General features: G+C 42.4%; 1 protein-coding gene across 1 annotated transcript; it reads left to right on the top strand.

Annotated features, from left to right (window-relative positions):
- Nucleotides 1–27,125, top strand: MAJIN (membrane anchored junction protein). Its single transcript, XM_032879413.1, is given in 13 exon segments — nucleotides 1–69; nucleotides 7,733–7,850; nucleotides 15,279–15,324; nucleotides 18,260–18,335; nucleotides 18,507–18,632; nucleotides 19,697–19,728; nucleotides 19,927–20,009; nucleotides 20,011–20,035; nucleotides 20,037–20,134; nucleotides 21,348–21,411; nucleotides 25,230–25,302; nucleotides 26,050–26,167; nucleotides 26,775–27,125. Coding segments are annotated over 12 exon segments (888 nt in total). The 5' UTR covers nucleotides 1–69; nucleotides 7,733–7,749; the 3' UTR covers nucleotides 26,821–27,125.
- Nucleotides 27,126–27,651: the final 526 nt, after the last annotated feature.

Raw genomic sequence — 27,651 nt, 5'->3', positions numbered from 1 at the left:
CCAGCGCGAGTAGCTTCCTGTACCTCCTCGGCTTTTCTGAACTTGATTCCTTCGTTTGCACATCCGCAGGTAGCACACCCGCCGCAGGACCCCAGCAGTCTACCTAAAACCTCTCTTTGGCACCTCGAAATTGGGCATGTCCCAATAAGGACTTCACATCCTCCCCTTCAAAAATTTGCTTTGTCAGGCTGCCTTTCAGGAAGTGGCCCTTTTTCCCTCTGCAGTAAGTCGCTCAAACAACTAGGAATCATCTTTGTTCTCTCTGCCTCCCCTGTCAATTCACGCAGTCATAGCTAGACGACTCCCTAGGCATCTTGCAAACCAGTGACTGTAGACCAGGCTCCTTACTAGCCTCTGCCTTGAACCACAGGCTGGTCCTGGTTTTGTTGTTGTTGTTGTTGTTGTTTTAATCTGCTCTTGTTCTGGGTTATTTCCTATATTACAGCCAGATGCACACATCTTTAACTCACAGCTGTGTGGTCATTTCTTTATTGTACCCTCCAGTGCCTTCCTATTGGTCTTAGGATAGACTCCGTGAATCATAACCTGGACTGTAAGTAAGGCCTTCATCCCTTCCTTAGCTATAGCTTCTTAGATGATCTCATCTGTTCAGTAGCTTTAAATACCATCTAAACACTGATGACTTAAATTTTATTTCCATCCTGATTTCCATCCTTTGCACACTAGGCGACCACTCCCTTGGCATATCCACCAAGATGTCTGAAAGGCCTCTCAGACTTAACCAAAACAGAATGATGGGAGTTTTCTCCACAAATCTCTCTCCCTAGAATCCTTGCCCAGCTCAGTAAAGAGTATGTACCATTATCTACCTAATAAAATACCAAAGGCTAAAAATATAAGAGCCATCCTTGATTCCCACAGCTACGCCATCAGTCTAAAATATACCCCAACTTCAACTATTCACTAACTACTGAAATTCCGCAGTCAAAATCAGCAGCATCTTTCCCCTGGATTACTACAAAAGCTTCCTGACTGGTTTCCTGCTTCTACTCTTACCCTTGTATAGTTCATCTTTCTTTTCTTTTCTTCTTAAGATTTATTTATTTATTTTAGAGCAAGTGCATGAGTGTGGGTTGGAGGGCAGAGGGGAGGGAGAGAGAATCTTCAGCAGACTCCCCACCCAGCTTGGAGCCCAACGCGGGGGTCTGTTTCATGACCCTGAGATTGTGACCTGAGCCAAAATCAAGAATTGGACACTTAGCCAACTGGGCTACCCAGGTACCAAGTTCATCTTTCTTTCTTTTAAATATTTTATTTATTTATTTATTTGAGAGAGAGAGATCACAAGTAGACAGAGAGGCAGGCAGAGATGGGGGGTAAGCAGGCTCCCCACTGAGCAGAGAGCCCGATGTGGGGCTCGATCCCAGGACCCCGAGACCATGACCCAAGCCGAAGGCAGAGGCCCCAACCCACTGAGCCACCCAGGCGCCCCACAGTTCATCTTTCTAAAGCATAAATCATTTCACTTGTCTTTCTAAAACCCTTACCATAAAATTTGAACTCTTTACAGTGGCCTACAGACCTTACGTGATCTGGTTCCTGCCTATCTCTCACTTCATCTCCCACTAGCCTGTCTTCATTCTCTGTGCTCCAGTCACACTGACCTTTCCATCCATTAAACCACCCATCACAGGGCATCTGTGCTTGCTGGGGTTTTTTTCCACCTTGACATGCTTTTCCTCTTGACTTTGCATGGTCGTTCCACTTTCCATGAAAGCCTCAACTCCGCTGTGATCTTGTCTGAAAGGCCTTCCCTGGCCTCAGTAGTTAAACCAGCCTCCCAGTCACTCTTTACTCTAAAGCCCTATTTTCTTTTCTTTAGAGTATTTAGAGTACTTCAGGTTACATTTATATGTTCATTGTTGCTCTCCACACCTGAAATGTAAGCCCTTAAAGACAAGTTTATCATGTCTTTCTTGTTACTCTAAACATGCTCTAAACAGTGCCTAGTGCTAACTCACTGCTTATCTCTGTAGTATTACTCTCATAGCACTGTCCTTTTTGCACACTATCTTCTGGGTCACTACAGTTCTGTCTTTTGAAAGTGCCATGCTCTCTCCCAGTTGAGGACTCTTACATCTGCTGTTTCCTGTACCCACCCCAGACTCACTCTCTGTTGGTGCCTCCCTTACTCATACTCATCCCTCAGATGTGAGTCTGTTACTTACAATTGGCTTCCATGATCTCCATTCTAGGGTAAGAGTCTCTGTCACGTTGCCACATCACCCTATTCCTTTTTGTGGCAGTCATCACACTTAAAATTATTTGTAAGCTCTTTGCAGGTGAGGACCAACTTCTTATTATTCTCCACTATATCTCCGACACTTCGTTTCTGGGACATAGTAGGTATGTGACTGTTTGTGAGCTGAATGAATGAATGTTGAATGAACATGAGAGTGAGAGAAATCAAGTAAAAATGAAGAGAGCAGTTAGAATATAAGATAGCTGAATCTGCCTTCCTACTTTAATAGAGGTGTTTTTGATCTTGTGGGATAGGGACAGGAAAGCATTATATACATTGAAAGTGCTTTATAAATATGAGGTTGTTTGTTAAGATCTGTTCACCATCAGATCCCTATGGTTTGATGGTTTTTCAAAGTACAAAGCTTTATGTTTCTTAGCAATAATAACTGATTTTGTTATTTGAGAGCTAGGCTTAGGTGGTAAAATAAAACAATTGAGGCTAATATGGTGTCTAGGCCAGTTCATAATCAGCTAGACTATCTTGCTTTAGCAATACATCTGAGTTTTAGTCTTGCCCTTGTTGTAAGATCTTGGCCAAATTAGAAGATGATCTCAAGTCAGATACATCTTTTTGTAAATACAATTCTTATTTCCCCAGTATCTCACCAGCATTGGATTAAAGTTAGTAAAATATTTCAAATTTCCTATGTGAAATTTGCTCTCTTTACATAAAAAGTAATTTAGTTTTCTTATTAACTTAACTTCTTCAGAATCTGCCATTGTTTCATGGCAAGAACAAAGCTGTATATTTTAGAAGCTTTCTTTTTACACTTTACTGTATCAGTCTTCTGTCACTAAGACCCTTGATATAGGTCCATCAAAGACTAAAGAGTTTTTAGCTCAAAATTATAGAAGATTCTTTTCTCTCCACCACTTGGCCTTCTGAAACTATTGATACTCTTTCCCCCATTTAAAATTTTCTTTCCTACATGAACTGCTTCAGGGCAACTCACCCAATGGTGTAACCAAAAAATAAAATGTCTTTCTTTGCCAGCAGTTTTACATCCAAATGCTTTTCGGGTTCCTGGTGTTGTTAGGATGTTTAGAGGTCTGCACTATAATGTGAATGCTAATAGGTTGATTGTCACAGCTTCTGGTTAGGCTGGAGAGATGCAGTATCATTCTGTTGTTTTTCCAGAATAGGGAGCACAGATCTGGACCTATCGACCAAAGGCAGTTTTTCCACTAGGTTTTAGAATGGTTAAGATGTAAGTGGAAGTGGCACTTGGGTCCCAAAAGTAGCAGAAGAGATTAACTTAGACTCCTTTCTGGTCTACTGAGTTGTCCAGTAGGCCTTTTAGTTTCATTTTGGGGCATCTTCCTACCTCTCTGTTAGGTTTAGTTACTGCTCCCCTCTCAAACAAAACAAAACAAAATCTGACACTTCCAAGAGCAAATCTATTCCTGAACAAATGCCAATTTGTTCAATAGAGCGTTTTAAAGATTGTGTCTAAAGAGTGGGAAGAAACCTAATGAGAAAAAATGACATTGATAAGCATGAAAGTATCCTGGGTAGTCTTAGATTAGTATCTTCTTGTCCCATATCTTAACACTGATTTTTAAAAAAAAAGTTTTTAAAGGTTTTATTTATTTATTTGAGAGAGAGAGAATGAGAGAGAGCACGAGAGGGGAGAAGGTCAGAGGGAGAAGCAGACTCCCCGCGGAGCTGGGAGCCCAATTCTGTACTTGATCCCAGGACTCCAGGATCATGACCTGAGCTGAAGGCAGTGGCTTAACCAACTGAGCCACCCAGGTGCCCTGCTTAGTTTTTAAATAAAGAATAACCTATGTGCAGAGTGCTACAATAAGCAATTATACCTTCATTATTTCATTAGCCGTCCTAGTCACTCTGTAAGGTGAAGAAACTGAGAATAGTTCCTTTTGAAAATAGAGCTTGAAGACAAACAAATGTGAATGTGACCCTTTAACACCTCCAAGAAATAATTCTAAGAACATTTAATCAGAAAAGCTTACATTTTTATTTGATCCCTTTGTACCCAGATTGAGTTTGTCTTGAGTCATCCACAATTACGAGATAACCAGGGATTACAGTTTATAAAGTGACTGACAGTGATGTGTTGTAATGGAAAATGTGTGGGCCAAAGGAATCAGCAGTCTTGGGGAATGCTAATCCTGATTGCATTCTGAGTTATGTGACCCTCTGGAAGTTATTTCCTACTTTGGTGAAACCAGTTTCTTCTCGTACCCTCTAAAATGAAGGGCACTTGAGGCCATAGGCAACCGTGAGTCTCTAGTTGGAAATATTCTCTAGTATAGAATCTCTATTCTGAATATAATTCAGTAGAGCTAGGCAGATGTCTGAGACCAGCCAAGGACTTGTGAAGGCAAAAGGAGAAGCTGGTCATCCGTCTTCAATCCAAGTTCTAAAACTTGGGTAGTAAATTCACAGTATCAGTGGGATTTCCCTATCTTGTTGCCCACCCTCAGTCACAGAGCCTGTCGTATTAGATCTGCCCAGTAAATGTATTTTGAATAAATGCTTATGAAAGCTCTTTTATTCTTTAACCCTGTGGAGGATTTTTCCATCAAATGTCCCCAGATATATTGAGTGACAGGACTTCCTTCTCATCTCCTTCCACCTCAGTAGTCAATATCATTATCCTCATAGAGCCTTCAGCCCTGCTTTAGATTCTATGCACTGACCCAGATGTTTCTTTATGGGAAACAAATGACTAAAAACCTTTAAAAATCTAACATCCTTGCCAATATGTCATTTAAAGCTAATTATTGGGGATTTTCAAAGAAAGGTTCTTGATTGGGATGTGTCAGATTTTTGCACTGAGATGAAAGATAGTTTTCCTCTCTTATTAAATTTGCTTTTCTAGTGAGGCAGTAAGAGAGAAACTTCAAATATATCAAAACAGCTAATGTTTATATAATACTCTAGAGTTTATGAAGTGTTATTTACAATATAATCATATTTAATACCTCAGCAGTTCAAGGGGTAGATGGGATTCCCATTTGCAAGTGTAGAAACAGAAATGATGAGGCCAAGTGACTTGCTCGGGGTCTAATGACTAATAAGAGGCAGAGCTAGGGCTCAAGCCTTGATCCTCCAAGTCCAAATCTTATGTCTTTCCAACTAATGGATATTGCCTCTAATCTTTTCTTTTTTGTTTTAAACCCATCGTGTTTTTTGATCACCTAAAAATGGGTTGAGAGTCTGACCCTTCATCTGTTAAGATCCCATAGTGTCGTCATGACTGCAGTACTCATGTTGGAAAATAACCTTGTGAAATCTTTGAACCACTACCACTTATGTGGTTCTTTTGGATTATGCTCCCTAATCTTTATTTTCAAATGAGGTAATTAGTGTGTGTGGTGTTTGTTTCTGAAGCAGGCAGCCACCAATTAACAGGCAGGCCCCAGCCAGAGAGGGCTGTTTTTACCTCTCTCAGACAGCCAGCTGTGGCACAGTGCATGAAGCTTCCTCTCTGGACTGTCATTTCCAGCAAATGTCCTTCATTTCCTTTACTCCCTCAGAGAGTGACTGCATTTTAGGAGAACCCTCTGAATAAAAAGTGAAAGCTACATTTTTGTGGCAGCAACCCAAGTCTCACCGGGTAGACTCCTTTCCTACTTTGAAAAAGTGTCACCTTAGCACCAAAAACACAATCAAATCTAGCTCAGTTCCTCCCATGCCTTGAACATGGGAATCAGTGAGCTTTTTTTTTTTTTTCCTTCAGGATATGAACAATATTTCCCCTCTGGTAACTTTGCAGTTGGCACCAACTACTTCTTTTCACTTTTGACTGCAATTCTAGTCTAAATAGTCTCATGGGCTCTGGCTCCAGCCTCCTGTCATTCTAATCCCAAGCAGCCGAGATCAGACACTGGAATATCTCTTTACTGGCAGGCCCAGACATGAACTTTGCAAATTGTGGGAAATTCCATTCTTTGGGCACATAGATCTCCTGACTCTACCAAACAAGAGTTTTCCTTGCTGAGTAGAAATGGTATTGGGGTAATATGGAGGAAAGAATAATAAAAATAGTCCTTTCTGTGTACATAATATTTTAGTACTTACAAAATGTACTTTTTTTAAAAACTAAAACCCTCAGAAAGCAGAGTGGAAAAGTGGATAAGCACAACAAGTCTGGCCCTATATTACCTCACTTTGAATCCCGATTCCGACATTCATATACCTATGGGGAGGTTAATTCATCTCTCAGTGCCTCGGTTTCCTTATCTATCAAATTTAGACTATTGATTTCAGGCTTATTGTGAGGATTAAGTGAGGTAATATATGTAAGACACTTAAAATAGAGCATAACAAAAACTATTGTTAGTTTTTGTTATTATTGTCTAACTAAGAAAACCGAGGCCTAGAGAAAATAAGGAGGGGTATCAGAGCTAAGGTTCAAACCTCAATTATTCTTTCTTTGTGCCTGTTCGGTCTACGGCATCTTAGCTGCCTCTGAAATCAATACTTTGTGTTGTGTGTGGGTAGCTTTTATCCTCAGGAACTCTGGACCTCTAATCTCATTATTTATTACTTAAACTTCTGTATGAAGAGACAGAAAATGCAGGGTTTATTATCCCTGCAAGTAAAAAGAAGCACGGAAAAGTCCTAATGACTTCGAATACCACTAGTCACTGTGCTTGATTCTTACTTTTGAGTGTGTCCCAAATGCCCTCTTAAAGGAGAAGAGACCTGCTATTCTCGTTTTTCCATCTTTCCCCTTTCTCCAGTTTCCCCCAGAGAGGACCTCAAGTGGGCAAAGATTCTGGAATAGGAAAAGTAAAGCAAGTGCTAAGAGGATAGTAGGCATTCTTGTGGCGCGGGGCAGTCTCACAAGCCGGTAAAGAGGAAGAATGGTTGAGAGCTAGGAAGGAGAAGGCGTTCCTTGGCAACACTGGAAAACATTAGTGTACATCCTTATTTGCTGTATTAGCTGTGACAGGACGATGTGCTCATCCCTTAACTTCACCTAAAATTAACAGCAGAGGTCTTGCTCATTATGCCACCTTGATGCATTTGGATTGTTTCATTATTTGACTTGAGCCCTCTTCCCACTGGCTCTAGGTTCCAGGGAAAGTGGGGACAAGGGAGGAGAATAGATTCAGGAGATATTTGGGAGATAGATTTAATCTTAACAAAAACCTGGTGAGTCATCAGATGTTGCTATTATTAGTCTCACGGAGAGAAGTGATTTGCCTGAGGTGTAAGGCAAACGACAAACCTTGAACTCAGGTGTTTTGATTTCAAGGATAGAGATTATCCCCAATCACGATATATCTTCCCCATGCAGGTAGGAGAATGATCCAGGTGATTAATGTAGACGGTTAGTATAAAAACTGAGCCTGGGACAGCGGTATTGAGTGTTGGACATTTTACTCATGAAGAGATGCTATTTATTGAGCAGACTCTCTTTCCCATACCATAAAGTTGATAAGGAACTGTCTTTAGCTTTTTAACAATTCTCTCATATTTCTGTTTTATTAGGCTATTGTTTGGAAGCAATGAGTTTAAAACCCTTCACCTACCCGTTTCCAGAGACGAGGTTTCTTCACGCAGGACCCAATGTGTATAAATTCAAAATTAGATATGGCAACAGCATCAGGTAATTTTAAAGCTAGGAGAGTAGCCTTTGCAAATCCAGGTTGGTACATTCCCACGGGTCATCTCTTCTCTGCCTTCACTCAGTCCTGGAGACTGGCTGAAGTTTGTAGGACTCTCTTTCCCAGATATTTTATATTCCACATATTATTATTCAGGTAAGTTTCTAAGTTAGTGATGGCATACATTTGGAGCAGGGGCTCTCAAGATTTTTTATCTCAGGATCCCTTTGCACTCTTAAGATTATCAAGGATCCTAAAGAGGTTTTGATAATTGTGGTTATACCTGCCAATATGTATCATATAAAGATTAAAACAAAAATTAAAATAGCATACTTATTAATTTAAAAATAATATATCATTAAATATTAACAGATAATAGATTTTATTAAAAATATCTATATTTCTAGGGACACCTGGGTGGCTCTGTTACTTAAGCATCTGACTCTTGATTTCCGCTCAGGTCATGATCTCAGTGCTGTGAAATCGAACCCCACATCAGGCACCACGCTCAGCGGGGAGTCTGCTGGGAGATTCTCTGTTTTCTTCTTTCTCTTCCCCTCCTCCTGCTCGTGCTCTCCCTCTCTCTAAAATAAATAGTAAATCTTAAAAAAAAAAGTATATTTCTAAAAAATTAATGAGGCGACTGGCATTGCTCATATACCTGGGACTTACACCAGGAATTCAAGGATGGTTCAGCATACAGACATCAACCAGTATAGGGGCACCTGGGTGGCTCAGTCAGTTAAGCATCTTCCTTCACCTCAGGTCATGATCTAGGGTTCTGGGATAAAGTGCTGCACTGGGCTCCCTGCTTGGCAGGGAGTCTGTTTCTCCCTCTGCCCCTCCCCCCTGCCTTTGTGCTCTCTGTCTCTCTCTCATGCTCTCTCTTTTCACTCTCAAATAAATAAAACCTTTAAAAAAAAAAAAAGAAATCAACCAGTATAGTACACTGCATTAATAGAATGAAGGGTAAAAAAAACACATCCCAATTGATAAAAAGCATCCGAGACAGAGAGCCGCTCCTCTGCTGTATTGTCTGCCATTCCTTTGAGGTGCATTCAGTAAACTTTCACCTCCTTTAAGAAAAAAAGGGGCACGCCTGGGTGGCTCAGTGGTTAAAGCCTCTGCCTTCGGCTCAGGTTGTGATCCCAGGGTCCTGGGATCGAGCCCCACATCGGGTTTTCTGCTCAGCGGGGAGCCTGCTTCTCACTCTCTCTCTGCCTGCCTCTCTGCCTGTTTGTGATCTCTGTCTGTTAAATGGATGGATTAAATCTTAAAAAAAAAAGAGAAAAAAAAGAAAAGAAAAAACATTTGACCAAATCCAGCACCCTTTCATGATAAGAACACTCAATAAACTAGGAATAGAGGGGAACTTCCTCAGTATGATAAAGGCCATATAGGAAAATGCCACAGCTAATATCACACTCATTTTTAAAAAAAAGCTTTTCCCTTAATATCAAAAACAAGACAGGGATGCATACAAATTAGAAAGGAAGAAGTGAAATTATATCTGTGGAAAATGTGATCTTACATGTAGAAAATCCCTGCCTGCCTCTCTGCCTATTTGTAATCTGTCTGTCAAATAAATAAATAAAATCTAAAAAAAAAAAAAAAAATTGGAAGACTTGTACTTCCCAATTTAAAAACTTACTACAAAACTACAGGTAATCAAAAAGTATGGTAATGGCATTAGGACAACTTTATAGACCATAGAATAGAATTGAGAGCCCAGAAATAAACCCTCACATCTATGGTCACTTTTTTTTTTTTTTTTAAATTTTAGTTATTTGTTTGAGAGAGAATGAGAGAGCACGAGGGTGGGGGAGGGTCAGAGGGGAAAGCAGACTCCCTACGGAGCAAGGAGCTGGATTTGGGACTCCAGGATCATGACCTGAGCAGTCGCTTAACCGACTGAGTCACCCAGGCATCCTGATCAATTTGTTTTAACTAGAATGCCAAGACCATTCAATAGGGGACAAACAGTCTCTTTAATCAATGGTTCTGAGAGGAGTAGATATCCACATGTAGAAGAATGAAGTTAGACCCTTACCTTATACTGTATACAAAACTTAACTAAACAAAGATCAAAGATCTAGGGGCACCTGGGTGGCACAGTTGAGCTACCAACTCTTGGTTTTGACTCAGGTCATGATCTCAGGCTTGTGAGATTGAGACCCATGTTGGGGTCCACTCAGTGTGGAATCTGCTTAAGACTCTTTCTCCTCGGGCACCTGGGTGACTCAGTGGGTTAAGCCTCTGTCTTCAGCTTAGGTCATAATCTCAGGGTCCTGGGATCGAGCCCCACACTGGGCTCTCTGCTCAGCGGGGTACCTGCTTCTCCCTTTCTCTCTGCCAGCCTCTCTGCCTACTTGTGATTTCTCTCTCTGTCAAATAAATAAAATTTTTTAAAAGACTCTTTTTCCCTCTTCTTCTGCCCCCAATATAAATAAATAATAAAATATTTTAAAAAATAAATCAACGATCTACATTTAAGAGCTAAAACTATGAAACTCTTAGAAGAAAACATAGTGACAAGTCTTCATGACTTTGAATTTGGCAGTGGTTTCTTAAACACAATACCAAAGGCACTGACAACAAAAGAAATTAGATAAATTTGGACTTGACTGAATAAAAAAAATTTTTATAATGGTTTTATTTATATGAGAGAGAGAGCATGGAGGGGAGGGGCAGAGGGAGAAGCAGACTCCCTCCTGAGCAGGGAGCTCAATGCAGGGCTCAATCCCAGGACCCTGGGATCACGACCTGAACCAAAGGCAGACGCTTAACTTACTGAGCCACCCAGGTGCCCCGACTAAATATTTTTAAAAATTTTTAAAGATTTTATTTATTTATTTGACAGAGACACAGCGAGAGAGGGAATACAAGCAAGTGGAGTGGGAGAAGGAGAAGCAGGTTTCCCATCAAGCAGGGAGCCTGATGAGGGGCTCGATATCAGGACCCTGGGATCATACCCTAAGCCAAAGGCAGATGCTTAATGACAGAGTCACCCAGGTGCCCCTAATTTTTTTTAATTGTGCATCAAAGGACACTATCAGCAGGGTTAAAGGGCAACTCACAGATGGGAGAAAATATTTGTTAATCATATATCTGGTAGGACTTTAATGTCTAGAATACAGAAAGAAGTACAACTCAACAGCAAAAAAATAAACCAATTTTAAAATGGACAAAAGACTTCACTAGACATCCTTCAGCGGAGGTACACGAATGCCAATAAGCACATGAACAGATGCTCAGTATCATGAGTCACTACTGAAATGCAAACCCAAACCACAATGAGACAACTTCATACCTACTAGGATAGCCATATAAAAGAAAAACAAAACACCACCCAGAAAATAACAGTTGGCAAGGATGTAGAGAAATTGGAGCCCTTGTGTAGTGCTTATGGAAATATAAAGTGGCGCACTTGCCATGGAAAAAAATTTGGCAGCTCCTCAAAAAATTAAACGTGTAATTACCACATGACCCAGCAATTTCATTTGTAGGTATGTGCCACAAAGAATTGAAAACAGGGATGCAAGCAGATGGTTGTACAACACTGTTTGTAGCGATATTATTCACAATAGCCAGAAGACGGAAACAACCCAAGGGTCCAGCAAATTGGTGAATGGATAAACAAAATAGAGTTATCTGTATGGTGTATATATATATATACAATGGAGTATTATTCAGCCATAAAAAGAAATTGCAAAAGAAATGAAATTCTGATACAGGTACAACATGGATAAACCTTGAAAACATTATGCTAAGTGAAATAATCCAATAACAAAAGGAAAAAATATTGTAGGATTCCACTTCCATGAAATATTAAATAGGAAAATTTATAGAGAGAAAGTAGAATAGGGCTCATCAGGGGTGAGGTGGAGGGCAGAATGGGGAATTATTGCTAAATGAGTACAGTGTTTCTGTTTGGGAAGATAAAACTTTGAAAATAGTGATGATTGTTGCACACCATGGTTATGAGTGTAATTAATACCACTGAATTGTATACTTAAAAATGTTTAAAAAGGAGTGCCTTTAAGCGTCTGCCTTCAGTTCAGGTCATGATCCCAGGGTCCTGGGATTGAGCCCCACATCGCACTCCCTGCTAGGAGGGAAGCCTGCTTCTCCCTCTCACACTCCCCCTGCTTGTGCTCCCTTTCTCGCTGTGTCTTTCTCTCTGTCAAATAAATAAAATCATTTTTAAATAAATAAAATCTTTAAAAAAATGTTTAAAATGGCAAATTTTAGGTTATATATATCTTACTACAACTTTAAAGTGTGTTAATTTAAAATAATAATATATCCATTAAATGCTAATACATTTTTATTGGAAAAACCATATTTCAAGACAAAACGTTAGAAGATTGACGTTTTAAATTTTTGCGAATCTTACTAGTGTCTGGCTTAATAGAAGGCTGCTAGATTATATCTGCTTCTACATTCAATCTGTTGTGAATTTTTTTTTTTTTTTGGTTGAGTTATATGAAAAAAATCCAGCCCCACATAGATGTGTAGTTGGGAAAGGTAGGGATTTGGTAATAGCCTTCACAGATCATCGTGGATATTCTTCTTTGACCCTTCATCAAAACTTAACAAGTGGTAGTTGTTTCGTTTTAATGTAGTTCTTAAAAATTTTATCTATTTATTTGACAGAGAGCAAGCACAAATAGGCAGAGCAGCAGGCAGAGGGAGAGGGAGAAGCAGGCTCTCTGCTGAGCAGGGAGCCCCATGCAGAACTTGATCCCAGGACCCTGGGATCATTACCTGAGCCGAAGACAAAGGCAGACTCTAAACCGACTGAGCCACCCAGGTGCCACGTTAATGTAGTTTTTTAAAAAGATTTATTTATTTGAGAAAGAGAGGAGGTGGAGAAGCAGAGGGAGAGTCTTTTTCTTTTTGAAGATTTTATTTACTTATTTGAGAGAGAGAATGTGTGCCTGTGCATGAGCAGGGGTAGAGGCAGAGGGAGAGGGAGAGGCAAAGAATCCCAAGCAGACACAGCACAGAGCTGGGCTCGGGGCTCTATCTCACATCCCATGAGATCATGACCTGAGCCAAAAGCTGGAGTTGGGGGCTTAACTGCCTAAACCACCCAGGCTTCCCTAACGTGGTAGTTTTTTTGTTTTGTTTTAAGACTTTATTATTTGTCTAGATAGAGAGAAAGAGAGGGCAGGCAGGTTTGGGGAGCAGAAGGAGAGGGAAAGAGACAATCTCAAGCAGACTATGCACTGAACACAGAGCAGAGACCCTGGAGTCCTACATGGAGATCAGTCCCAAGACCTGGGATTGATAATGACCAGGGCTGAAATCAAGAGTTGGTCGTTCAGCCAACTGAGCCACCCAGGTTCCCCGTTAATGTAGTAGGTTTTTTTTTTTTTTTTAAGATTTTGTTTATTTATTTGACAGCACAAGCAGGCAGAGAGGCAGGCAGAGAGAGATGAGGAAGCAGGCTCCCTGCTGAGCAGAGAGCCCAATGCGGGGTTCAATCCCAGGACCCTGGGATCATGACCTGAGCCGAAGGCAGAGGCTTTAACCCACTGAGCCACCCAGGCGCCCCAATGTAGTAGTTTTTTAAAGGTTAGTTGCAATATGGAATCTGAATCGTATCAGTGAACTTTTTGAACTCTGCTACACTAAAACCCATTGGTTTGTCTTGTGCTGTAAATGAGTCTTTAACCATAATGATTTTGTAACGTGGTGTGTTTCATTGGTCATTTGGAAAATATTGGTTCACTGACTTATATAGATCATCCAAATGTCGACACATTTCATTATGCAACTTTGTAAAATCATATTTGCTAATATCCCTACCAATTTTAGAAAAGTGTTTAAAAATTTGAAAGCTGTCAACCTCAGTGTGGTGGGTAGAAGTTTTCCAAACTTCAAATTTTTGCTTGAAATCCTAAAATGTATCATCGATACAAACTGTCAGTTGCTTTCCTTTTTCTTTTTTAAATTTTTATTTGTTTATTTGACAGAGAGAGAGATCACAAGAAGGCAGAGAGAGAGGGGGAAGCAGGCTCCCTGCTGAGTAGAGAGCCCAATGTGGGCCTCGAACCCAGGACCCTGAGATCATGACCTGAGCCAAAGGCAGAGGCTTAACCCACTGAGCCACCCAGGTGCCCTGTCAGTTGCTTTCCTTGAATTGATAAGCTCACTCTTCATGAGAAAATGTCACATTCCTAAATCTGAATAGTTTGAACAGTTTGTCTGTTAACTGATCATTGAAGTAAAACAACATCCCATGAAAAGACCAGCTAGTTCAGTTTGCAATTTAACCAATTGTACAAGTGCTTTTCCTCAAGACAGCCATCGTATTTTGGTGTGCAGCAGAAGTACTGTATGAGTACTTTCCATTTTATCACATTATGTATTAAAAAGACATGTATTTAAGGGTTGAGATTTTATAAATTATTAATTTTTCCTGCTTCCTGAAATATAAAGGAAGCTGGATTTTTTTTTCCTGTGTGGCAGTTAAGATGACCACAACTGATAGTACAGTTTAGTGCAACTGGCTAGACTTGTGCAAAGGCACCAGCAATTTTGCCCTCTACTGCTTTTGCGCTAACGGTTAAAATGTTAACATAGCAAAATAAATAAAATATTAAAAAAAAAAAAAGTGGGGCGGGGGCACCTGGGTGGTTCAGTGGGTTAAAGCCTCTGCCTTTGGCTCAGGTTGTGACCCCAGGGTTCTGGGATTGAGCCCCACATCGGGCTCCCTGCTCAGGGGGAAGCCTGCTTCTCCCTCTCCCACTCCCCCTGCTTGTATTCCTGTCTTGCTGTGTCTCTCTCTGCCAAATAAATAAAATTTTTAAAAAATAAAATGTTAGGGGTACCTGGGTGGCTCAGTGGGGTAAAGCCTCTGCCTTCAGCTCAGGTCATGATCTCAGGGTCCTGGGATCGAGCCTCGCATCGGGTTCTCTGCTCAGCAGGGAGCCTATTTCCCTTCCTCTCTCTGCCTGCCTCTCTGCCTACTTGTGATCTCTGTCTGTCAAATAAATAAATAAAATCTTAAAAAAAAATAAAATAAAATGTTAACACAGCAAAAAAGGGCAAATGACATCTTATTATTACTATAAAAATAGTTTTGCCCTTTGAGATCCCTTGAAAGGGTCTTGAAGACTCCTGGTGGTCCACAGGCTACACTTGAGTACACCTCTAACAAATTAACTTTCACAGTGGGAATTTCAGGTCTTGGCGGGTTACTGGAAAAGATATTTTGGTACCGCCTCCTACCGGTTCTCAGACCACACCACCTAGGTGGTCACCTTTTCCCACAAGCCCTGGGTCAACACACACAACGGTTACTTAGTCGTGAATGGAAGTGTCGTTTTTGTTCTACAGTCTTCACTTTACTGACAGTAGAGTCTACTGTCTTCACAGTTTTCCTTCTCGGTTTACTTACCTCTGATCTGTTTACCTTCTAGAGGGGAAGAAATAGAGAATAAGGAAGTCATCGTCAAGGAACTGGAGGTAGGGAAAGAAGCAGACGACTTCTGGGAAAGTTATTCTGTAAGCCAAGGATGTGTCCATATCCAGATCTTAATTATTTCCTGTGAACTGAGTCACAGCCTCCACCTGATCTCTTGGCTCCTCCTGGCCGTATTTCCTCTGCAAAGAAACTTCAGTTTTTCCAGGAAAATTAAAGCCTGTATCCTTTGTCAGTTCTCCTAGTTGAAGTGTCAGCACCTTTGAGGTGGAGTTCTATTGTTTTCCACCAGAGTTCCCGGCCCTGGCCCTCCACAGCTCTCTTTTGTGGCAACTGGCATAGAGAAAGCTTCTGGAGGGTTGCCGCCTTCCAGGGCTCTGGGAAACCTCACCCTCCCAACTACTGCCTTGTACTTGACGTTCAGGAAACTCAACTGTAAATACACAGACAAAACTGCTGTGCCTTCGCTTTAATTGGAAACATTTGCAGTTTGCTCTATTCCCACTTCATTTTCATTCCTCTTCTACCCAGCTTTAGGTTCTCCCACAGGGAGAAGATGGAGCAAGTCAGCGGCTTTGTAAACTGGTGAAAGCATTGTCCAAGGAGGTAGAGCCCTGGGTGCTGGCCCTGGATTCCAGCCGTGGCTGAGCCACCAATTAGCTGTGCAGCCCCCCAGCAAATTGTTCTCGTGGTCTTAATTGTCTCATTCATAAAATGAGAGTGCTAAACTAGGTTATTTGTCTTCTAACTTCACAACTCCGTGATTTAGGACTGTTCTAATTTATGAACACATCTGTTGCCGTATTTTAATGAATTTGAATACAATGAAACATACAAACAAAACTCTGAAACCAGAAATTTAAGTCCTAGCCTTAAGGTATGGTATATCTCTAGCTCTTTGGCAAAGTGTTTTGGTTTTTTTTTTTTTAAGATTTTATTTATTTATTTGACAGAGACACAGCAGGAGAGGAAGTACAAGCAGAGGGAGTGGGAGAGGGAGAAGCAGGTTTCCCGCTGAGCAGGGAGCCTGATGCAGAACCCGATCCCAGGAGCCTGGGATCATGACCTGAGCTGAAGGCAGAAGCTTAAGGACTGAGCCACCCAGGCATCCCTCTTTGGCTAAGTGTTGAAAGATATGTTAGGCTCTTGCAGGAGCTCACAGACATCATTATAACTAACAGTTATTTTAATATACGACCATGACAGTTTTCTGCTTATTTTCATAGTGAGTAGAGCAGTGTTTATTTCACTTTGCTTCAGTTAATTCGGGCAGAGAAAAACTTAAGGCAGCATAGTAAAGTGGAGAGAGCATAGACCTTAGAGCCATTCACATTTGGATCTGAGTTAAGTTCTGCCTTCACACTGGGATTTGGGGGAAGTTACCTGTATTCTGAGCCTATTTTCCTACCTGTCAGTGAAGTTCCTAAAAGCCCCTGTCTCCAGGCTGTGGTCACGACTCGAGTTGGATGTGTGCAGTGCTGGCCACGCAGTGAGCAGCTCTGTACCTCATCACAGCTAGAGAGCGTCTGTCTGCACTTATGAGCCCACCAAATCTTTCTAAGTGCTTCTTATATGTTCTTACTCTCAGTTTTGAGTCAGACATTACCATCCTCTTTCATTTATCCAGAAAGTATTTACTGATAGGTAGTGAGCCTCATGGTTAGGAGGGTAAACTCTGGAACCCCACTGCCTGGGTTCCTATGTTGGCTCCACCATTACTATCTGTGGAACTGGGTAAGTTGTTTCACCTCTCTTTCTCTTGGCTTCCCTGTCTATAAAATGGGGATAATAGAGTGCCTATCTCATAAGGTCTCTGTAACTGTTAATGTGTATAGTAACAATAACACTTGACATCATGATTATTCAATAAATATTAGCTATTAAGATTATAAGCCAGAGGCTCCTGGCTGGTTCAGTTGGTGGAGCATATGACTTGATCTTGAGATCATAAATTTGAGCCCCATGTCGGGCATAGAGATTATAAATAAACTTGAAAAATTTTAAGCCACATACTATGGTAGTACAGAGAATACAAAGATAAATAAAGACCATTTCAGGGTGCCTGGATGGCTCAGTGGGTTAAAGCCTCTGCCTTCGGCTCAGGTCATGATCTCAGGGTCCTGGAATCAAGCCCCGCATCGGGCTCTCTGCTCAGTGGGGAGCCTGCTTCCTCCTCCCTCTCTCTCTGCCTGCCTCTCTGCCTACTTGTGATCTCTGTCAAATAAATAAATAAAATCTTTAAAAAATAAATAAAGCACCATTTCTGCTTTCTGTGAGCCCCAATACAAGGAAATCGAGGCTTAGAGAAATGACAAAATTAAGACTGAAATTCAGGTGTTTTTCCCATAGAAATCCAGTAGTCTTTTTATGATACCAAACTGTTTAGTTGGTGAATACTAATAAGCATAGGTTAATTAGAGACTAATCAGTTAAGATTTTTAAAAAGTAGAAGAAAAGGCTGAACTTAAGCTAAAGTAAAAAAAACTACAAATCAATAAATACCAGTACTATTCATTCACACAGTCAGTATACATTTACTTGAGGTAGACACCATAGAAGGGATGCCAAAATAAATCAGGTGTATATTCTAGCTCCAGATATCTCAGTAAGGAAAATAAAACATATGTGAATGGAATGTAATAAAGATCCAAGGCTAACTACTGTGAAGTTAGAGACTAATAGTTAATTTACAACTTGGGGAATCAGGGAAGAGTTTCTGGAGGAGATCGCTTTTGAACTGGCCCTTAAAAGATAGGTAAGATTTGGACATAGGCTGCTGGGTAGAAAGGGCATTTCAGGCAGAGGAACAGACTCTGCAGGAGCACAGAAATGGAGAAGCAGAAGGCATGTTCAGGGAATAGTTCAGCTTTAATGGAATATAGAGTATAGAAAAAGCAGCGCCAGGTATAAACGGAAAGATTGGCCGGGACCAGACAGTATTAAAGTCATTTCAAGTTGGTTGGTTTGTCTGTTTTCCAGGATTCTATTCGTGTAGTCTTGGGAAACTTGGATAATCTGCAGCCATTTGCTACAGAGCACTTCATTGTATTTCCCTGTATCCTTTCATTTCTGGATAGAAATGAGCTGCAGATCACATTGGAGATCCAAATGGAAGCTGCAAACCCACAGGCCAAACCAGGGAAAGGAGAGGGTCTTATCCTTAAAGTAGTACTCAAGGATTCATACGCACTGACTTCTTTCCTCACTCCTTAGCACCGTTTTCCAGATAAAAGCAAATGGGAGAGAGTGTCCCACCTGAAATTCAAGCATGGGGAAATCGTCTTGGTCCCCTATCCATTTGTTTTCACTCTGTATGTGGAGATGAAATGGTTTCATGAAAACCTGTCACCTGGTAAGTAGAATGATGGCAGTGAGAGGTAGAAAAGAAATAGGAAGGCTGAATGTCCGTGGGTTAGCAGTGCACGCTCAGTATGGCAAAATGGTCAGCCAGACTGGGCCCCAGCACTGCACGGGGCAGAGGTTAGGAACCGAGTGCTCCAAGCCAGACCGCATGGTTCAGATCCTGGTGGATTTGCCACTTAACAGTTGTATGACCTTAGATGAATTAGTTCATCTTTCTGTGCCTTCTTTGTGAAATGAAGAATAAGAATGGCACCTATCTCGTTGGGTTGTTAAAAGGATTAAATATATATACATACTGGTAGGTGAAAGGGAGTACAAAGTCTGACAGTAATCACTCAGCAAAAGCGATCTATTATAAAAAATACCTCCTTTCACTTTAGAGTATGCAGTGACTTTCACCTTAGGGATGTCTTAAAGGCATTCCCAATTTTTAATCTCTTAAGGCCATTGCTATTTTTACTCATAGAGGGACAAACATACCTGCCAGTTTTATTGGGAAAAGAGCGTAAAGGCCTTGCTTCAGAATATCTCCCCAGTTTGTTTATCACTGATGTTTGAAGTTCCATCTTATTTCTTTTAGTAAGGATCATTCCCTTTTAAGTGGCATATCATTAGAATACAGTACGAATGTAATACTTTTGAGCTTGTAGATGACAATAGTTCTAAAATGGGGCAGGAAGAGAATTTGAAGACATTGTACTTCTACCAAAAGTGGTATCAGGCAGAAAGGAGAAGGGCAGACACAGAGGTTTTTGTCTAGGACAAGTTCTGAGAAATAAATGATAGCCAGAAATCCAAGTGTAACCACATCCTGGGATGCCTGGGTGGCTCAGTGGGTTAAGCCTCTGCCTTTGGCTCAGGTCATGATCTCAGGGTCCTGGGATCGCACCCCACCTCAGGCTCTCTGCTCAGCAGGGAGTCTGCTTCCCCCTCTCTGTGCCTGCCTCTCTGCCTACTTGTGATCTCTCTGTGTGTCAAATAAATAAATAAAATCTTTAAAAAAAAAAAAAGAAACATCTTGATCCATTATGACATTTAAATTTCCTGTTGTAGGGGAGCCAATAAATGACAGTCCTCTTGGCTTGGTAAGTTTGCCTTTTCTATACAAGATGACAATTGCCTTTATTGCCTTGTGTTGTCCAAAAGGTTCTGCTCTTACCTATTCCTCTGCCCCTTAGTTACTGCTCAGATGCAGGCAGAATTGTATACATGAGACCATCTTTTTCCTGGTGGCTAGATTTCTGAGACGGTCTCTAACAGAATGCCTATCCTTACTTGAAAAGCTGGTGTTAAAAGTCACTTCTGGCAATTTAAAGATGGGGAGTTCTCTTCACTGTGCCCTCGTGAACTGTGAGCAGCTCTGGAAAAGGAGTCACAGGAGTCGGGTTCCTCTCTGAAGGTCCTAGCAGAGAGGAAAGCGGCAGGAGCCATGACGAGGAAACGAAAACGAGTGGAAGTGCCCAGCTCCCCCAGCAGGCCAGCGCTGGACAGGTCAGTGGTGTTGGGAGAGTATCTAAATCCTGCATCCTGGCTAGGCTTTGCCAATGATTGCTGCCACGCAATCTTGACCTTCAGTGAGTCACTTTTTGTCTTGGGTTCATTGGTAGTTGTCTATTTCCATGGGTGGACTAAGGGAAGGAGGCAAGTTGATGTTTGCAATACAATTGGAACACAATTCCTTCTTCAGCAAAATGGGATTCTTCTGTTCATCAGACAATGGCTGGGAGGAAATGCAATCAGATCTATACCATTGAATCAGACTCCTACTTAGTGAACATTTAGTATGGTCATGTTACCAGAAGGCGTAAGACTTCGGAAGTCCCCAAATATTATACAAGAACATAGAGAAACCTGCAAAAGAATGAGAAAAATATATATATAACTCTGTTTTACCTAGTAAGCTGTAAACATTTGGAATTCTACCTTAAGAGATAGAGTAGGCTAAAATGGAAATGTCTGCAAGAGGTTATGTACCAATTACTGCGTGAGATGCTGCAACATTAGGGGCAATTTTGAGCCCATCCCTAACCTGCCGAAGTTGCTGTCGTGGGGGTTACTTATCTTCTTCTTCCCAGTCTCTGTCAGGGACAGAGTGGATCAGTAAGGTAACACAGTCATTCTTATTAGCACCCAGAGACGGCAGCTGGAATAATCTAAGATGTGGTCTGCCCTCCAGCCCAATGTGCTTTCAGCCTGTTTTCACGGAGAACGGCTGCTCCCTTCCCGGGACCATACAGTCTCCCACAGGAGCGGTAAGGGTGGACCATGAGGGAGTTGAGCCCTCTACCCTCCAGATGCACATGTCAGGGAAGAGTTAGGAAATTTCTTTCCCAGCCAGGTGGAATGTGAAGGTACTTGGAGGTATGAAGCTTTGCTCAGTTCTGTTTGACTGAATTTTCCATGGGCATGAGGCCTCAGTCTTGCCTTTCTCTGGGTTTGATGCAGGCAAGTATTTAAAAATCTGATTACCTGCAGGCAACCGCATTTTTCCTTTCTCAACCCCAGATCGCTAAATGTCTCAAATTGGGATTCTGCTGTGAATTAAAGCAGCACCCAAAGAGAATTTGGCCACACGATTTATTCTGCAGGCCAGGAGTGGTATAAAAATAGCCAACCTGCTGAAATATTCATTTGGGCCACATTTGCTTAAATGTGGTGATGTTGCTGCTGCCAGTAACATTTCCTGGGCTTTTCCCCCACTCAGGACCAAGATGGGGATTTCCAGCCAAGGCCCCAGCAAAAAGAAGCCCCTTATGGAAACCAGGAGGGTAAGCACCAAAATGGAGGCTTTAAGGCTTCTGGCTGGTCCTGCTCTGTTACAAGTCAGGCTTCCTGTTACCAGCACATCTTGGTCCTAAATACAGACGGAGCTGACTGAACTCACTCTCCGGTTTCACCATCTGCAGAGCAATATCCAACCATTCCAGCCTTGCCACGACCTGTCCCCAAAATGGCTGCATTTTGCACGTGGGTGAATCCTTTTGTTAAAAGGTCTTTTCTTCTTAGCTTAAAAGGCTGCTTCTTGTACTCTGCAGTGAGATAAGAAAACAGGTCTGTTGAATTGTGGTGGGATCCGATAGAGAATTTTTTCATTTTAGAAACCTTTTTGCCATCATCTACACTGGGGTCTGAGCCTGGGAACATCTAGTTTTTATAGATGAGCTAGGCATGTATCAGCATGGGATACTGGTAAGAGAAAACTTCATGCAGGGCAGTCACGGGCCGACCCCAGTAGTATTTGATTCCATTTGTGAGGCTTATTCCCCAATTAGATATTCCTATATCTGCTGCTACTCCATTTCAGAGCCTCTGTTCCACAGTAGTCTCTAAAAGAGCGCTCTTTTTCTTTTCTTCCCCTCTTGAGATAGATGTTATTTGTGCCTTTTTCTTACTTTTCACTTATCTCTCTAAAGTAGCTCTGACCTTCCATATTTAAATACTCCCAGTTCACCTCCCTCACCTTCCCAAGTCCCACAGCATGACCAGTTACAGAGCCAACACCTATCCATGCATTTATTCAACAGACTTACTGGGTGTCTACTGCGTGCCATGTGTTAAAGATATCATGCCCTCCTCTAAAAATGCCAACGGTATAAAGCTAGGCAATTATTGATAGATGTGCTACGTATGGGAATAAAGGAAGTACAGGGAACAAAGGAACCACAAAGGGGAACCTCACCCAAATCAGGTGGATGTGAGGGAGAGCTCCTGGAGGAGCTCAAAGAACTAACCAAGAGGAAGGAGTATAGCACATTTGGTGACTACAAGCCAGTGTACCTGGGGCCTGGCTTAAGTGAAAGTACAGTGCTAAGAAATGTTGCTGCAGAGGTCGGCACAGGCTGGATCATGAAGGGCTTAAGGCTGCCTTCAAGAGCACAGGATTTCCTTCTTTTTTTTTTTTTTTTTTTTAAGATTTTATTTATTTATTTGACCGAAAGAGAGATCACAAATAGGCAGAGAGGCAGGTAGAGAGAGAGGGGGAAGCAGGCTCCCCGCTGAGCAGAGAACCCGATGCGGGGCTCGATCCCAGCACCCTGAGACCATGACCTGAGCCGAAGGCAGAGGCTCAAGCCACTGAGCCACCCAGGCGCCCCAAGAGCACAGGATTTCCCTAAAAATTTCCCTAAAACATTTTTAAAGTAGAAAAGTGAAGTGATTTTCATTTCTAAATGGTTATTCTGCCTCCTGTTTGCAAGATACTGTGTTAGTTGCTGGGATGCATGCAAACATGTAAAACCTGGTTTCTTTCCAGTAACTTACTGTTTAGTTGGGGGAAGAGAGAACCCTTAGGGACTCGGACCTCCACCTCTGGGAGTAGGGGCAGGGCACAGGACCCATTGTGCAGAGTGGCCCACTGAGTGATTGTAGGAGATGATTGCCCTCTTCTATACTCCCATCCTTTCAAGAAGGAAGAAAAAGACATGAGAAAGTACAGGAGGAGTACATGAAGATCTGAAGAACAAAGACGCTTTATACAACCCAGATAATTACTATTAAAAGAACATTTCCCTCACTCTCTATCCTTCATACCTTCCTATTCTTAGTTTGACACATCATCTCCTTCAAGAACAGTACCCACAGTTTCTTACTCAACATAATTACCTTTTCAACCTGATACTGGGTTTAGAGAAAAACAAGAAAAAAAAAACCCAAAAGGAACATGTTTATTGATTTTGACTCAAAGCCCAATGACGGTCTCCATTGTAGACCCTGTTCCCGGAGAGAGGATTTCTCCTGAATTAGACTGATCACAGTAACTCTCAGTGTAAGTCACTTGAGCTGGAAAAATTGAATTTGCTCCTATGGTCCAATGCTTAATATTTCCTCTCCCCTTTTGGAACTCAGGGTGTTGGGTCACAGTCAGTGTGGATGGTCATGTCTGAACATGACACCACTGGGATCTGGTACAGGGAAAGCTTAGAACACAACATGTATCTGAATAAGGGGTCTGTTTCATAAGAGGTGTTTTGGGGGGAATGGGAAGGAAAAGCAGACCCATTCCCTTTATTAACTTCAGGTCCCAGACTAGAGATCCATACTTCCTAAGGATAAAAAGTAGGGGAGAGCAGATGAAGAGTTCAGAAGTAAAACAGATTGTCATGTGTGTAGTTTTTTGTCTCCTGTTTTTGCCACCTCTGCCACCTCTGCTTCAACTATACATCTAAGCAGATCTGGCCCTGAACATATAGAACAGCCTTGTGTTGGGTTGTAAGCGCGTTACGTCTTGTTGGAAGTCCCAGATGGTGCCCTCAATCTTATTTCAGGCTGTGTTTTTCCTTTCTTATGACATTTGCCTAAAAAGACATCTGTCAAGTTTTCAGGACAGCACAAATGCTAGACTGTCTTGGGAGGGAAATCTCCCCTGGTCGGGAGATCTTTACCTTTGCCCCAGGGCCTCTGCCCTTCTGTCCCCTGTCAGCCTAAGTAGATGCTTTCGTTAGGGCCAATGCGGCAGAATTTAAGCTCCAATCATAGTTTCATTAAATTTGTAAGAATCATTTCCTCAAGCTACAAATCAGAGCTGTATCCCTATAAACCAGTGCTCCTAGAGACGTAGAAGAGGTAAGAGATGGTTTTCTTCCTCCCCAGAGTTTCCTTTCATGTTTACAGGAATGTTACTTAAGTAGCAGCCTATGTGTTCTGGAATATGAGGTTTTGTGGAAAAGTTTCTCTTAGAAATACAGCTTAGGGTGCCTGGGTGGCTCAGTCGGTGAAGCGTCTGCCTTCAGCTCAGGTCATAATCTCAGGGTTTGGTGATCAAGCCCGGCATCAGCCGCATTGGGCTCCCTGCTCCGTGGGAAGTCGGCTTCTCCCTCTGCCTCTCCTCCTGGCTTGCGCTCTCTCTCTTTGGCTCACTCTCTATCTCTCTCAAAAATCAATCAATCAATCAAATCTTAAAAAAAAAAAAAAGAAAGAAAGAAAAGAAATACAGCTTATGCTTTGGATGGGGGCTACATCCTAACTTTCCTAGAAGCTTATCATACCTCTGCCTCCTGACCCACCTGCCAGTCTACATAGTTCTTGCTGTAGGATTCTTCACCAGCACAATGGCTCAAGGAACCTCTCAGCACTGCTACGTAGTCAGGCCCTCAGGTCCTTTCCAGGTGAGGGGAGGGGAGTGGCCAGTTGGCAGAGAATACCAAAGAAAATACATGAACCATGATTCTGAGTATCAGGGTGTCCACTGGAAATGTTGTGGGCTTGGAACTGGGTTATAAGATGTCCCCTTCAAAGTACAAAAGAAGTTCTACAAAGGAGTACCCCAGGGAGAAGATTGAGTTGTAGTGTGCTTGTTGCTTAGGCCATAGTCATGTTTACACTGTCCCAGCTCTAGTCACACTCATCACATTTACTTGTTAATGTACTGTGCCTTTGTACATCATGTCCCTGTCTAGAATGCCCTACTCTCCCTGACCATCTCCTCGCCCTAATTATGACAAAATCCCACTCAGCCATCAGTCCCCATTCAAATAGCACTTCCCCTATGAAGTCTTCATTGGCTAACCACCAATCAACAAATAGCATTCAGCTCACCAAGCTCCATAGGAGTGAAGTTTAAAACTTCTCTTTGTCCTCTTTTTATCAGAATGGAGGAAGAAAAACCCAGCAGGAATGGCAGGAGACCCCAACATTTAACACCGCTGATATCCAGGAACAGGGTAGGTTCTGGGAATTTTATTCTCTTAATAATCGTCCTGTCCTCTTTAGTTCTCTCATGAGCAGAGCAGCATGGAGTTCTGAGTCTGGGCACACTTGCTGGGCAATGTGTCTTGCTCCCGTGGAGATGCCTGTTGGCCATCCTCCGGGTCCGGGGGCCTGTCCTTGAATAATAAAAGCTCCCCAACCCCCAAGAGAAGCAAAGGGAAACAATGCATGTACTTCCTGTGCTTCTGATGGTGAAAATGATGCTCCCACTATTTGAAAACATTTCTACATGGAGTGATAAGTTTTGCAGAAAAGTTGGGAGGGATGTGTTTCACTGTTTTGAAGAGTTATCTTTGGGAAGCTGTCTCTCCCCCTCTTCCCTTCAGGGCATTAGTGTTAATATTGAAGGTGCAGTGGATGCTTGGGAGGGGCTGGGAATGCATGTTAAGGTAGTTGTCTAGCGTAAGGATTCGGTATGGACCGTAGTCCTCACAGATGCTGGGATGTCAGCATGTTGAGTTCTTCAACAAGTCGTCATTCCATGAGAAAACCATCTGTGGTGGGTGGCTAGGACTTGAGCAGTGTAAAAAATCTCAGGGGCCCAACTAAAAATATTCCAAGGTTAGAATAACATCTCCTGAGCTGAGATGAAACTGGGAAGGTCAGAACAAACAAGTCTTGGTGTGAGGCTGTCCTTGGTCCACACTATGTCCCATGAAAGCAGCCCGCAAACTAACACTTTTTCCCTGTTTTCCTCTCAGATTCTAAGTGGGAGGACAGCCTCGCTGAGCAGATCATCCCCCCACTGCAGCAAAACAATCCACCTCCACCTAAAGGACCCCCAGAGCTGGGAACCAGTGGCTTCTTTGGGTTTCTAAGGTAGGACAGGTGTCGCTTTTACCATCACACTGAGACCCAGGGCAGTCCAGCTCCAGAGTCGGCCTCGTGGAGTCTCTCAGGGAAATTAGAAAAGAAAACAGATTACCTGCATAATCTCTATTTCCCCCAGGATATTTGAGGGAAGTGAGACTCTGCACAAGGGCCCTAACTGAATCTAATAAAGACTGTGTCTTGTTCAGTCTTACACAAACCGCCCCCCGACAATGTGCCTGGCATTGGACCTCATTCCACAAATGCTGCTTGGACAGAGACTAGTCTTATCGTTGGGTCATTCGGACTCTTTGGTTACCAAAATGCTTCCATTCTCCCCCTCTGCATCTAGGCTGTGTCTTCAGAGTCCTTTCTGCAGAAGATAGTCAGCAGATCCCTCTCTCTCTATAGCTCAGCCGCCCCATTGCAATTCTCCTTCATCATGCCCCACTCCTGAGTATAAGCTAACTTGGGTACCTTTTCAAATGCGGCTCCGGAGTTGAATCCATACAGTGATTCCCCAAAGCAAAAATGCCCTCGTTAATGGAGCCTTAATGGGACTGGGAGAAGGGAGGGACCTCCCGAATCTCAAACCATTCTGCTCTCCTTCCCACAGCTCTCTCTTCCCCTTTCGCTATTTCTTCAGAAGGAGCAGCCAGTGAGCCTTCCAGACGCAGCAGGGGAAGAGTGTCCTCTCGCACTGACTTTTCACATTCCGTCCTCTGTCATGGGGAACACGGGCTCCAAACTCCCGGAGTCCCCTTGTGGGTTTGTCCTATCCTTTGCCCCTTTACAATGGATTTTTTTTTTTTTCAATTTAAAACACTAAGAAAAGAACTTCCTAAAATGTTCCAGTCTGAGAACTGTACTTCTCTAAGGGCCAGTTTAGGTCTTTCATCTCCAGCACTTAGGATCCTAATGAAAATAAATTATTTATGAAGAGTTATTGACTGAATTTCATGAAGTAGAGAGAGAGCAAACTCTTCCCTGAAGATGCAGGGAAGCAAAGCCTGAAGCCTCCCCCTGGGTCTGCCTAGTTACTGTTGGGGGGATGCTTTGGGTGGGTGGGGTCCATACCCGACTACAAACCTTAGCCTTAGCCTCCGCACCAGGGCTTAGAGAATGGGGTCTTAGAAGACTCACTTTCCTGAGCCCTGCTGACCCTCAAGATATCATCTATCCCAAATTCACGCAGTTTGGCCCCAGAGTACACTCTCAGGAGATAAATGCTTTCCATTCACCTATCCCTCTGGCTTTTGACAGTAAAGTAAAATAAAGCTTCTCAGATTAACTGCAAGTCGGCCCGGGTTGGGGCTGCTAGAGAAGACCGGGGCACCCAAGCTCTGACTTCACGTAACCCAAGGGCTGATCTGGGACAGACAGGTTAGACTTGCGTTGTGTGGCCACAGATCAAATAGATGGGAATTTAGGGAAACTCAGTTTAGCTCAGAACAAAGGAATCTGTTATAAATATCCAGTATTAGAATGGGCCA

Source organism: Lontra canadensis, unplaced genomic scaffold, assembly GCF_010015895.1.
Source record: "Lontra canadensis isolate GAN:19392208 unplaced genomic scaffold, GSC_riverotter_1.0 scaffold66, whole genome shotgun sequence".
NCBI classification, from domain to species: Eukaryota; Metazoa; Chordata; class Mammalia; order Carnivora; family Mustelidae; genus Lontra; species Lontra canadensis.
Note: the sequence above shows the minus strand (reverse complement) of the source record. Positions and strands in the feature narration are given on the sequence as shown.